The 14,453-nt window shown below is 43.3% G+C and overlaps 1 protein-coding gene across 1 annotated transcript in view; it reads right to left on the bottom strand.

Annotated features, from left to right (window-relative positions):
* Positions 1 to 5,418: 5,418 nt before the first annotated feature.
* Positions 5,419 to 14,453, bottom strand: part of CNN2 (calponin 2) — a 35,855-nt gene continuing 26,820 nt past the window's right edge. Inside the window, exons 4-7 of the mRNA XM_015810009.1 lie at positions 13,546 to 13,683; positions 9,405 to 9,521; positions 8,668 to 8,814; positions 5,419 to 5,714 (exon numbers count right to left, since the gene is read on the bottom strand). Coding sequence (XP_015665495.1) covers positions 5,457 to 5,714; positions 8,668 to 8,814; positions 9,405 to 9,521; positions 13,546 to 13,683 — 660 coding nt within the window. The 3' untranslated portion in view covers positions 5,419 to 5,456. The remainder of the gene's footprint in view (positions 5,715 to 8,667; positions 8,815 to 9,404; positions 9,522 to 13,545; positions 13,684 to 14,453) is intronic.

The following is a 14,453-nucleotide window of genomic DNA, read 5'->3' as shown; positions in this document are numbered from 1 at the left end:
GTAGTAGTAGTAGTAGTAGTAGTAGTAGTAATAAAGTTGGAAGGAACCTTGGAAGTCATCGAGTCCAACCCCCTGCTCAGGCAGGAAACCCTATACCATTTCAGACAAATGGCTGTCCAGTCTCTTCTTAAAAACTTCCAGTGTTGGAGCATTCACCGCTTCTGGAGGCAGGTTGTTCCACTGGTTAATTGTTCTAACTGTCAGGAAGTTTCTCCTTAGTTCTAGGTTGCTTCTCTCCTTGATTAGTTTCCATCCGTTGCTTTTTGTCCTGCCTTCAGGTGCTTTGGAAAATAGCTTGACTCCCTCTTCTTTGTGGCAGCCCCTGAGATATTGGAATACTGCTATCATGTCCCCCCTTGTCCTTCTCTTCATTAAACTAGACACACCCAATTCCAACAGCCTTTCCTTATATGCTTTGGCCTCCAGTCCCCTAATCATCTTTGTTGCTCTTCTCTGTACTAGAGTCTTAACATCTTTTTTACATTGTGGTGACCAAAACTGGATGCAGTATTCCAAGTGTGGCCTTACCAAGGCATTGTAAAGTGGTATTAATACTTCACGTGATCTTGATTCTATCCCTGTTATTGCAAGCTAATTCTGCCCACTGCCAGGAGTTCAACCCCAACCGGCTCAAGGTTGACTCAGCCTTTCATCCTTCCGAAGTTGGTAAAATGAGGACCGAGATTGTTGGGGTGGGGGCAATACGCTGACTTTATAAACTGCATAGAGAGGGCTGTAAAGCACTGTGACACGGTATATAAGTCTAAATGCTATTGCTGTTTGTGACCTTCCCAACTGACTTCCGACAAGCAAAGTCAATGGGAGAAGCCGGATTTGTTCAACAACCGAATGATTCACTTAAGAATCGTGGCAAAAAAAGTGTGGCTCATTTAAAACAGCCTTGTTTAGCAAATGAAATTCTAGTTCCGCTTGTGATCATAAGTCAAGATTACCTGTGTAGCAAAGTTACTTGCGACTGCTACCAGCGTTGCTTTTGTGCTCAATCATGGGTTTTAAATTTCATTGAAGCTTAAAGATAAATGCTGTGTTTTGTGATTTTCATACTTTGACTCATAATGAGCCATGTGTTTGGTGTTCTGCTTATCATGTTGTCATGAACATAGACTGTTTTTATACAGCTTTTCTCAGCTGCTCTCCTCTCCCAGAATGAAACGGCCTGAATTACAAAGTGAAATGTTTCTTGGTACACTCTTCACTATCCTGATACACAACCTCTGCAGTTTGTGAGAGTTGTCAAAAAAAAAAAAAGTTGGCAGCTGCAACTACACAACGCAAGCCTTGACACCTTTTTATGGCACATGTGAAAAGAGGTGGGACTTTGTATAGCTATGACAGCCAACTTTATCTCTTAAAATAAATACTCCTGTTCGTTTGCTTAATTTTGGATCCCCCACAAACCCCCACAAATGCAGAAAAACAAACCCCCACAAATGCACACAGGTTTTTTTTGCTTTTGAAGCCCTTTTATTTAAATTCAAATATTGTCGGTTCACATTTTGTCCATCAATCCTACCGCTATTTCTAAGATAAAGACAGCATGCTTTCTGCCTCGGCTTCTCTGCCAGAGAAATGCATGTAGTAGCTCTATCTATATTGCTACAGAAGAGCAGATCCAATTTTTTGTTTAAAAGAAAGAACATGGATTATTAAAACAGAGGGAAGCTGGGTTAAAATACAGGCTTTTAAGAGATTTAAATACCTTCATTCACAATATGCACCCCTGGGCAAGTCAAATGCCAGAGACCATTCATACACAGACATTGTCCACAGTGAAAAGTTTTATGGCATCCTTGAAAGTTTACATTTTCTAATAAAAGTGTGTGCAAATTAGAGCTATCTCTACCTCTTGATTGACATATCAGCTGGGAATCAATAGAAGATATTTGTAGCTCAGGATTGAATTGTGGGGTCCTGGTACTCTCTGAGCTTGGTGGTTTTCTTGTAGACCTTTTATTACCCAACTAGGTAACATCATCAGTGCTAGGCAGCACGGATATTATTACCTAGTATGGTAATGGAATGCCTGCAAGAAAACCACCAAGCTCAGAATGCACCAAGGATCCCACAGCTGGTAGTCCCTATAAAACCAGAGACAGGTTTGATCAAAGAAGCATGCCTGTAGACCAGGTACTCCCATACTATGGTGTCCTCCAGTACAGCTCCCATCATCCCTGCCTGCAGTGATGGGAATTGTAGTTAATAATTCCTGGCAGGCCCCAGATGGAGAAGGCTGCTTTATATCAATTAGCCCCTTGCACCAGGATAATATTATTTGCCAAGGAAGCTTTCACTCTGAAAAGGGAAGCCTCTTAAAAAGCACAGCTAGGAAGGTTTCACAAAGCATTACATGTTCAGCTTAACATGTTATGCAAATTCAATCTCTATCTCCACAGGCTGAAACCTAGGATAGGAAGCTAATTCATTTCTGCTAAGAAAGCTAGCACGACAAAGTGATTCAAATCATGATTTCTTTTTTTTCCAGCATATCAAAAATTAAGGCAACTATCCAATGTTTGAAAAAGCAATGAAGTTTAAATATATTAGTCCCGAAGTATCTAGTCCCTAAGACCTTTATGTAGTATGCAGATACCTAGACTTAAAAGCTTTATTTTGGTCATGGTCCCTTGATCCGTTGTATAGCAGCAGAAAAAAAAATATTAAGCCCTATCAAACTGAGGAGGGGGGCAAAGGAGAAAAATAGGACTTGACATCTGAAAGTTTTTTTTTCAAGCTCCTAGACCTCAACAGGCTAACCCCCCCCCCCCATTCTTGCAACATGAAATCTCTACATCCATAGGGATGTAGCCTGAGTAACAGTGACCCTTGCAGAATCAAATCTTAAAAACGATGAAGACCAATAGCTACACATTGTTAGTTTTCCAGTATAAGAAACAGTAAAAGAAAAAATCTAATCCAGCATTACCCCTGTGATCATCAGTAAGTAGCTAGCTTCTGAAAAAGTGGTCAATCATTTTGCTCGCAGAATGTAACTGAATTATCAGAAAATGGAGAGAGGTTTCATCTGGGCTCAAGCTCCTTTTTGTAACAGCAGCAGGCCAAGGATGAATTAAACCAATTCATTCTCAGCTTGGGTGGCTGGGGAATTCTGGGAGTTGAAGTCCAGACATCTTGAAAGTTGCCAAGATTGAGAAAAGCTGAATTAAACCACAGAATTCTTCAAAACTTAAGTGCCGTGTAAGTAAAAAATGATCCTAACTAGCATCTACTTTCTACACTTCATCACCTTTGATTAAAAATCTGATACAGATTCCAAAGAGGGAGGGAATGAAGGTGAGAATGAAAAAAAATGCCAAGGGTCTAGACAGAATTATGGAAATATTCTGGAAAGAAAAGCATTCGTTTGTTCACCAAACTAGTTTAAGGTAATCAGGGGTGTCCAACCTTGGCAACTTTAAGACTTGTGGACTTCAACTCCCAGAATTCCTCAGGCATGGAATTTGTTGGCTGGGGAATTCTGGGAATTGAAGTCCACAAATCTTGAAGTTTCCAAGGTTGGATACCTTGAAGGTAATGAAGCTTCTACTCTCCGCTAGGCAGTTACCTTTTTTTTTATATTCCAGTTTTATATACCTTTAGTGCCATTTCCCTCCAGTCTAGATTATTAGGCTGCAATTTACAGATTTCCCAACTAGCACAGGATTTTTCAGTTGAGCTGGCTGAGAACTGTGGGGTTTCATATCCCAATAGTAACCAGGCTGGTGAAGGTAGCATATCCATTTCCCTTTAATAGCAGAGGAATATTTCTCAAGGAAGATTTCAGTGCTTGAATTAAAAGCCTATCAATATCCATTACATGATTTTGTTACAGCCACAAAGGCCTTAAGATGAATTCAGACAGCTGTTAGACCGCAGCAAAAATTGAGTTTCCAGCATGTATGTGCTACCCTCTAGCTGTGGTCTGGATTTATATAGCCTAGATGTGATCACCTACTGTAAAATATGTAAAGGTGATCAGAATAATTCCCCTTGAGCACTGGAAAAAAGAATAAACTTTCCTCCTGTTTCTGGATCTTATGGGTGTGAAATCACAATTGAAAACGTGGGGAAATGAAAGTACCTCATCCCAGCTCTTGTTATGGGTCCATCCAGCCTGGTATCAACTATTCTGATTGGTTGGAAATTAAACAGGGAAAATTCTATGCAGAACTGAATGGGAACTGAGGAAAATTTCTGGTTGTTGGAAAGGAGGTTTTATTTTCCCTTCAATGTCTCCTGATGTTACTTGGAGGAAGCAGGCTAAGGCTCCAGGTGAGATGAGGCATTACAGGTAGTCCTCAACTTACAACAGTTCATTTAGTGACCATTCAAAGTTACAGCAGCACTGAAAAAAAGTGTTTTATGCCCATTTTTCACACTTACGACCGTTGTAGCATCCCCATGGTCCTGTGATCCAAATTCAGATGCTTGGCAACTGGTTCATATTTATGACGGTTGCAGTGCACCAGGATCATGTGATCACCTTTTGTGACCGTCTGACAAGCAAAGTCAAGGGGGAAGATTCATTTTACAACTGTGTTACTAACTTCAACAACTGTAGCGATTCACTTGACAACGGTGGCAAGAAATGGGGCAAAATTCACTTAATAACTCTCTGGTTTAGCAACAGAAATTTTGGGCTCAGTTGTGGTCGTAAATCGAGGACTACCTGTACACAAACCCCACCGAACCCAACAATACCAAATTTCACTTGGGTAATGCAAACTATAACAAGCCAGATGAAGGAGCATTGGGAAGTTTCCAGTGATCTCTGGCTTGTTCAACAAAACATGGTTTAAAAAAATTCTAAGCTAGGCATTGTGCCTAACTACAGTTGTAAAAAAATGATTTTCAGACTTAGGAAATGGCTTCTCTTTCTGGACATACGAGGTTAAAATTCGCAACTCTCTCCACCTGCACATGTATAATTTAAAGAAATTGTCCTGGATAGTGTTGATTTTTTTAAAAAAAGTGTGAAATCAAAACTGTATTTTTATTATTTCCAGTATCTAGAACAGTGTTTCTCAACCTTGACAATTTTAAGGCATGTGGACTTCAACTCCCAGAATTCCACAGCCAGCATTGCTGGCTGTGGAATTCTGGGAGTTGAAGTCCACATGCCTTAAAATTGTCAAGGTTGAGAAACACTGATCTAGAAGAAAGTTTGGGCATCAGGGAAAGTTCACACGATCTTTGTCTAACCCTTGTAACATTAAAGATCAGCTTTACTCTCTTTCTTTTTTAAAAAAAGGATAAACACCTTTATGTTTTCCTATCCTTGCAGGGTAGATGGGAAATGCAGCTTGGACAACTTTTTTTTCCTTTGAAAAAAAGTTAAAAATACACACATTACAGAATTGCTGGACTTTGCCAGGAATTGCCCAGCGACGGTTTGGGAAAAGAAGAGAAAACAGGGCAAGGGAGAGAATACATCCAGTTCACTGGTCCTCCTGATAGTAATAATAGTTGGCTGAGTTCTGATCCTCAATTGGGGCTGCGTTGCTTGCCACCCCAGCGTTGCTTTGGGGGCAATACTTGGGGTCATAGATTTGGCGACCCAAACCAAACACCTGCCCGCTCTGGTTGGCACCCTGATTGGAGCCCATCTGGAGGGACATGGAGCTGTCATCGCATTTGTCTGTGCCCAGCTTGGAATCATAGATGTGCCGGCGGGTTCCTGGAGCCGTCATGCCCACCTGAATGGGAAGAGAAAACAGATAATGTTTATTGTCGTTGTCCTATATTCACAATGGCACACGTTAAAATGAAACTCCGATGCGCCGCTCTCAAAAGAAGGAACGCCAGCCACCAAACAATGTCACCATCCCAAGGATAACTACAATAACATAATAGCAACAGAATCCAAAAAATGCCAAGTTATACCAAAACCTATATATAAAAATATTAATCACAGTCCTTACCCCCAGACATTGTGGGCGCTCCATCACTGGAAATTTTTAAGAAGAAACTAGACCAGTGGTTCTCAACCTTTTTAATGCCGCGACCCCAACCAGTCGTAAGTCGAGGACTAAACCGGTCGTCAGTCGAGGACTAAACCGGTCGTAAGTCGAGGACTACCCAACCGGTCGTAAGTCGAGGACTTTCCCTGCCTGGGAGCGCTGCGCATGCGTGGTTCCGCCCCCTGCGCCAGCCGAGGCGTAGCTGGCAAGCGGCAGAGACAGAGCAGGCCGACCACCAGCTGGCCCAGCCCAAGGGAGGTAAGGCACCCGCCGGAAAAGGGGGGAAAAAATGGCAGACAAAAAAATGGCGGACAGCCTTGCTTGGCGACCCCCATGAAATGGTCGATCGACCCCAAATGGGGTCCCGACCCACAGGTTGAGAACCACTGAACTAGACAATCACTTGTCTGAGATGGTATATGTTCTCCTGCTTGAGCAGGGGGTTGGACTAGAAGACCTCCAAGGTCCCTTCCAGCTCTATTCTATTCTAATTTTGAGTACATAGCGGGGGGAAAAGAGTCTTGAGAGTTAACAAGCTAGATATTATATGGTACAAAGCTATTACAGAATCTAATTGTTCTGCTTCAGGTACCACGAAGCTGGACATGGAGAGGAACTGTACTGTACTGTCCCAGACAATACTGCGGACCCTGGTCAAGTACCGCTTATATGCCATGTCCTGGATAGAAGAAGGATGTGAACTTCCAATAATCTTTTCCTTCACACTCACCACTCTTTGCACAGCCTTTCAGTCTGAAGCAGTAATACTTGCAAACAATGAATGAATGAATGAGTGAATCAATCAATCGGATGAATGGATGAAATGAATGAATAAATGTTTATCACAACCAAAGGTAAAAGGTATAACTGGAAACAACTAAAACATCTCTATATAAATAAAAATGTAAATGTTCGTTTGTTCAAAATCTTAAATCTCCGAAAGTTCTTCACCGATTGCTTTGAAATTGTTGCATTCGAATACGCGCGCGTTTTTATATACCTATATTATATAGATGTCACACCTGTGACAGGTAAAAACATGCTTAAAAAAAAACAAACAGCGCCTCCTCGCATTCCTATGATTCCAACGGATATGCCATTTCAATTTAAGAGATTGCAATTCCCAATTCGATTGGCGTTTGCAATCACCATCAACAAAGCTCAGGGCCCATCTTTAGAATTGTGCGGTTTAGATCTAGACACGGATTGCTTCTCACATGGACAATTATATGTTGCGTGTTCTAGAGTCGGCAAACCAGACAATCTCTATAATCTGCACAGACAATGGAACAACAAAAAATATTGTATACCCACAAGCATTGTGAAATTAAACATATTAGAAACGTGCGCTTTCTCTTTTCTTTCTTTTCCATTTAACCAGACTGAGCCACAGCAACGCGTGGCCGGGTTCAGCTAGTAATTAAATAAAAGTTAACTGATATAGGTAATTGTAACGGTTGACACAAAAAGTATGTCACAGCTGTGGGAGGTCTTTTCATCAAGAGGAGAGAGACCAAGATTGCATTTTCTTTGGAACAGAAATGGCTGGCTTATCTGTAGTGCAAAGCCATAATATGGTTTGCTTTTGGCTTACAGTGATGTGCTAAAGTTGTTTCAGGGAAAAGGTTGTGGTTAGTCATTAGCAATTGGAAACATGGCTGATTAGTCTACAAATTCTGGCCTGGTTGATGTCTGGGGTCAGATACCATGCTTATTTCTGGCATGTTTTCATGTCTTGTCCAATTTTCCTAGGTAGTGTCAGCAGAAATGGAGAAAACGAAGAAATGACACAATAAATTGTAAACATTTTGCTAATCGGAAAAACAGCCATTGAGTTTGTGTATATTGCACCAAGCCAAACCATGGTTTGTAAACCTTGGAATAGGATTCATTGCAACATGTTGAGTTTACCTGGCTCATCCAACAAACCATAATTAAATCATGGCCTAAAGCATGAAATGACCAAGCTGAGATATTCTTGTCAAGGTTTATCAAAAGGGGGTAATTTGCTGATGCTGTATCTCTGCTGTAGGCATGGATCCTGTAAATCAGAGGTGTCAAACTCAATTTCATTGAGGGCCGCATCAGCATTGCGGTTGCCCTCAGGGGGCTGGGTGGGTGTGGCCAGGGTAGGTACAGCCTACTGGGTGGGCGTGGACAGAGTAGGTGTGGCCTACTGGATGGGTGTGGCCAGCTCTACATCTTTCGCGTCAAGGGTGCCTATGGGGGCCCGGGCAGGAGTGGGATAGATCTGAGGGTCTCTGGCAGAAGGGGGTGGGACCAGGGCAAGTGCCAAGGCATGGTCCACTGGAGGAGCCTCACCATTCCTCTCAGGCCAAGCTGGGGGGGTGGGCTTATGGAGCTAAGACTAAATGCATTTCAGCATAGATGGCCACCACAAAATTGTACATTGGCTCTCAGCTGGCCTGGGCCAGGGCCAAGGCAGAGGGGGCCGTTCCCTCACTGTTTCCAGGATGGCTTCACAGGCCACGTGAAACCACTTTGCGGGCAACCACTTTGCGGGCCACATCCGGCCCCCGGGCCTTGTGTTTGACATGTCTGCTGTAAATAATCAAGTATATTTTTGGGGAAGCCACCAACCTGTTTTGGCTTGGTAGACTGAAGCTCTTTTTTATAAGAGTTTTAAAAAGTTAAAATAAAGATTTAAACACTTCGTAAGAGTTCTTACCTGGCTAGCACACTTATTGGTACCCATCTGCAAACTGATGGTGGAATGGTCCATTGGGGGTAGTATCTGGTTCTTGGGATCATAGAGATGCCTCCTGGTTCCATAGGCAGTCATTCCTGACTGGCTAGCGCACTTGTTGGTGCCCATCTGAAGAGAAACAGCAGCTTGATTAAGCCTTAATATGTCTGATATACTACATCTACAATAGATGTCTGGATTTCATCCACTGGGTCCATAGATGTCTACCAGAGGAAAACAAGGGATGAAATATGCATCGTCCTGCAAACTCTGCCCCTTATATTCTTGCATGTGAAAGAGCAGAAGTTGTGTAATGATGCCACGACACGTTTCTTCATTTTGGTGTCATCTAGCTTAGGAATGGACATCTTATGACCAGTTCTTCAAGCTGCTAACATTGTTTCACATCTTCTGCAACCTGTTCCTTCGTCTAAGTCATTAGGGCTCAGCAAATCTTTGGATACGTATAATATTCAAAAAGGATGCACTTGGTTTAAGGAATTGCAAATGGGTCCTACATTTTGCATGCTCTTCTGTTTTGCCTTCAAAACTAAGGTGCTTCACAATCTTACTAAGCAATGGAAAGACGTGACAAAGAAAGCATTTTTATAGTAGAAAAAGTTCTAAAAACTGATTGTGCAGCTTAGTCTTTTGGCCATATGCTACACCAGCTTAGCTCTCCCACTGTTTCTCAAGAGCCACAAGGTCACCAAACTTACCTGTAGACCGATGACACAGTGTCCAGCCTTGAGTTTTTCATCGTCAAAGGCTCTCTCCTGTTTTTCCGAATATTTCACCCCAATGTCCATCCCACTTTCAATACCTTTTGTTTTTGCCTGCAAGGAGAGGTAAAAAAACCCCTGAATTATTCCTGCATACAAGTTTCAGGTCCTTCCCAATAACTTCACAGTTCTCATGATTAAGAACAACCCTAGATTTCAGCTACATAAGCTGGTTGAATTCCATACTCTGGTGACTGTTTCTGTCAGCTCTTTACTAAACTGTTTTGTAAAAAGAACACCGGAGAACAGAAGCAGCTCTAGATAAATCAAACATCTTGATAGCCATTGTGAAACTAGCACTCTCCAGGGGAGATCCCCACAGGGATATCTGAAAGGGAGGTAGGTGATAAAGGCAAGATGGCGGCCACAATCATGGAATTAAACCCTGCCTCCTCTCTTAAGAGGCAGACAAGATTGAAGAAATCAAATGTCACGTAAATCAGTACTACTATTATTTTAATACCTATAGTGATAGAATCTTGCAAGGTCGCTTGACAACAGTTCAAAGTTATGACAGACTTTGAAAATGGGACTTATGACTTGGATTTGAAGTTCCAATGTCCCCCCACCTCTGTAGTCATATGACCGCATAATGTGGGCTCAGTAACCAGCTGTGATGACTCCCCCCGGGTGCTTCCCCAGATACTTCTCTAGATGTCACCTCGGAGGAGGGTGAGCCAGTTCCAGGCATGTCTGGAGGAGAGTTGGTCAGTGGCTCCAAGCAGCTGTCTGAGAGGGATTTGGCTGAAGCACAGGTGCAGCAGGACAGCCCTGAGGCTTCAGCTGGGAAAAGCACACTAATGAAGAGGAACTGCCTTCTGTACCTGATCCAAGAATACGTAGGGCAGAGAAAAGGCAGGAGCAGAGAAAGTCAGCCAGATTACTCACAAGGAGAAAGCCCCGCCCTTCTTCATGGGCTGCACCAGGAGCTGGCTATTTAGCACAGCAGATAGATGGAGGCGATGCTGTGAATGTGTTCATTTCCTAGCTGTGTGTTTTCTGGTCATTGTGATTCTTGCCTCACTTTGGAATGATGCGGTGCCTTGACTTGGATCGTGTCTTGTGACTGCCCTTTTCCCCTCACTCCCTTTATCTTCATGTGAACTAAGGCGGGCTTTGTCTATTTCCTCATGTTACTTTATTGGCCTGGACTCAGATCCCTTTTAACTGACTATTGCCTTGGTACAAGTAGTCTTCAAGTTACAACTGTAACTGAGCCCACAATTTTTATTCTAGGTCAAGGGTCTTCAAACTTGGCCTTTTATGATTTGTGGACTTCAACTCCCAGAATTCCTCAGCTAGGCATGCTGGCCTAGGAATTCTGGGAGTTGAAGTCCACAAGTCATAAAAGGGCCAAGTTTGAAGACCCCTGTTCTAAGGCATGACAATCATACAACAAGTCACCACATGACCAGACCTGATTTTATTGGGGGGGGGTGTGGTAGTCGCTAAACAAATGCAGTGGTCATCAATGTGGACGGGTGTGTTGTCCTGCTCACACACACACATACACACCTGTAGTTTAGTGTGTTTATTAATATTCCCCAGCAACTCCCTTCACCAAAAACCCAGACCTGCCCCAGTTAAGTCCAGCCACAAGCAGACCAATGTTAGTCCACAGAGCAATGGCCAATGAGTCCACAAGCCACTTGAAAGTTTCCCAATCTAAATCAACCCACCAGGCAAAATTAAATCCACAATACAAGAGGGTTCACGAGGCAAGAAAAATCCTAAGTTCACAAGACACGATCCAAGTCAAGGCACCGCATCATTCCAAAGTGAGGCAAGAATCACAATGACCAGAAAACACACAGCTAGGAAATGAACACATTCACAGCATCGCCTCCATCTATCTGCTGTGCTAAATAGCCAGCTCCTGGTGCAGCCCATGAAGAAGGGCGGGGCTTTCTTCTTGTGAGTAATCTGGCTGACTTTCTCTGCTCCTGCCTTTTCTCTGCCCTACGTATTCTTGGATTTGGTACAGAAGGCAGTTCCTCTTCATTAGTGTGCTTTTCCCAGCTGAAGCCTCAGGGCTGTCCTGCTGCACCTCTGCTTCAGCCAAATCCCTCTCAGACAGCTGCTTGCAGCCACTGACCAACTCTCTTCCAGACATGCCTGGAACTGGCTCACCCTCCTCCGAGGTGACATCTAGAGAAGTATCTGGGGAAGCACCCGGGGGAGCCATCACAGCTGGTTGCTGAGCCCACATTATGCGGTCATATGACTACAGAGGTGGAGGGACATTGGAACTTCAAATCCAAGTCATAAGTCCCATTTTCAAGGTCTGTCATAACTTTGAACTGTTGTCAAGCGACCGTTCGTAAATTAAGGACTATCCGTAGCAGTTCTTCCTCCTGTGCTTCAAGGTCATTCCTTCTGCTCTTTACATCACCCTCTTGACTTTTTGATGCCCCTCTGCAGATGTCCCCAATGACAGTTCTACTTCAACCTCATCTTAAAAGATATGGAAAGGCTATACCAGGGGTAGGCAACCTTGGCTCTTTTATGACTCATGGACTTCAAATCCCAGAATTTCTGAACCAGCTATGCTCAAATGGATGTCTCTGCCAATTTGGGAGTCAGATTCCAGAATGGTGCTGGGTGTCTTCTCCAATAAAGTTTAGGATAGGGGTAGGCAACCTTGGCTCTTTTATGACTCATGGACTTCAACTCCCAGAATTCTTGAGCCTGAGTCATAAAAGAGCCAAGGTTGCCTACCCCTGGGCTATACCAACCAGGGTAAAGTACTTATGTTTGTAGAGAGCACAACATGGCTATCTGTTTCTTTTCCTTTTGGTTTCCCCCTTCCCCTTTTCTTTCCTTCTTTCCAACTCAATGGAATGTTGTAAATATATCTGAGGGAGAAGGACAGTTAAGAAGTGTGAAATCTAAATAAATAAATAAAACGTATTAAATTTTATATAAAATTTAATATAAAAGGGACTTGGGATTCATCTTCTCCCTGCTCATCATCAGGATAACTGGATAAGCAGCAGTCACACTGGCTAGATCCAAGAGCCAAGTTCACAGGAAGTCTACTTTTATTGGAAATGGTTTTAATGACAGAAACTTGTAAGCCTGATTGTACTGTGTCCCCCCCCCATACACATGCAAATTAGGGAGGTGTCTGTCTGAGCCATTTATGCATGCTTTTTGCTTGTTTTGGACTTAAGCCAGGTTTTTCTCTTTGGCATTTTAGTAATGAATCTAGCCCATCTCTGTCAAAGTCATCTTTGTTACCCTCTCCATGCTCACGGCCCAGAGGAAAGGAGAGCAGCTTTCAAATTGGTGCGCGCACACACACAGGGCCACGCATACTGGTGTGGCACTAGTGGCCCCGTTCGAGCATGCAGCATGCACAGGCATGTGTGAATGGCCGCGCACCCTCCCGTGGCAGCTAAAGGCCCCATTCACGCACGCACCAATGGGCCGTGCACACCCACCCAGTGCTAGCAGCCCCGTTCACGCCTGCACACATGCCCAAATGGGGCTGTGGGCGCTAGCACGTGGGGGGAATGCGCACCCACGTGTGCGCGCACCAGCCAGCCATTTCCACGGCCCACTGGCCAAGAGCCCACAGCCCAGTCCCAGGCCACGGCCCATAGGTTGGGGACCCCTGCTCTACAATAACTTTCCAAAAACAGAACTGGACCAAATGCACCAGAGAATGTGGCAAAAGAAAAAAACAAGATATTTATTCTAACTCGCGTGCAATACCAAACCACAAACCCCTAGAGTGGCTCATTTTGAGGTTCTGCACATACCTTCTCTGTCTCCTAAATTTATTCTGGAGTGGCTGCAGGGGGGGGAGAAAACAGTGGGCTACATTTGGAAAAGTGAATTGGAATATAGAAGGAATTAAGCCTCCTCTCCTCTTGACATGCCCTTGTCTTGATGAGCATTGCATCCACACAATTACATATTTGCCGTTCTGCCCACACGGTATTCAAATCTTATCATCGACAATGACAGCAGCAGCCCCAACAGGCAGGCCAGTCACCTTCTATACACACGCAGAGTTAAGATGGAGAACCAGCAGTTTGTCCACCAGAGAGGCAAGAGGAACTTTTTTACTCACCATGCCTGCCAAAGCAAGGAGCGACACCTGCACTTGAGTCATGTTTCCGCTCTCGTACAGATCGTTGGCTTCAAACAGATCGACAGGCTTCAAGCCATAGCTAAGTAGGGCCTTGATGAAGTTGGAGAGATTCTCCAGCTGTTGGAAGAAAAGAGAGGGGACAGTCCTCTTGGATGAGAAGTGGAACATTTCCAAAGGGAAAAAAAAAGCACTTTGGGGACAGTATAGACAAACGAAAATACTTATTTACATAACGTGTAATTCAACTTTGGAATTAGCAACACCACAAAATTCATGGAAATTATAGAGATAATGGCTATTAGCCTTGATGATAGAGGAACTGCAAGTTTTTAAGAAGAGACTGGTCAGCCATTTGTCTGAAATGATATAGGGTTTCCTGCCTGAGCAGGGGGTTGGACTAGATGACCTCCAAGGTCCCTTCCAACTTTTTTACTACTACTACTACTACTACTACTACTACTACTACTACTATTACTACTACTATTACTACTACTACTACTATTATTATTATTATTATTATTATTATTATTATTATTATTATTATTATTATTATTATTATTATTATCTGCCTCCAAAGGCCATCTGCTAGGAGACTGGATTTCCTTGGGCAGTTGATGGACCACTGTGAAAACAGACTGCTGGACTAGTTCGTATGTTGTTTGAATCTCATTTGTCCATAGCTCTGGTCTCATGATCAATAGAGATAGCAATAGCACTTAGATTTATATACTGCTTCGTAGTGCTTTTTTACAGCCCTCTCTAAGCAGTTTATAATGTTAGTATATTGCCCCCAACAATTGGGGGCCTTACTTTACTGATCTCAAAAGGATGGAAGTCTGAATGAACCTTAAACCCCAACAGGATTGAGCTCCCGGCTGCGGACAAAG

The sequence above is a fragment of the Protobothrops mucrosquamatus genome, unplaced genomic scaffold (assembly GCF_001527695.2).
Source record: "Protobothrops mucrosquamatus isolate PMUCROS unplaced genomic scaffold, P.Mucros_1.0 scaffold6, whole genome shotgun sequence".
NCBI classification, from domain to species: Eukaryota; Metazoa; Chordata; class Lepidosauria; order Squamata; family Viperidae; genus Protobothrops; species Protobothrops mucrosquamatus.
Note: the sequence above shows the minus strand (reverse complement) of the source record. Positions and strands in the feature narration are given on the sequence as shown.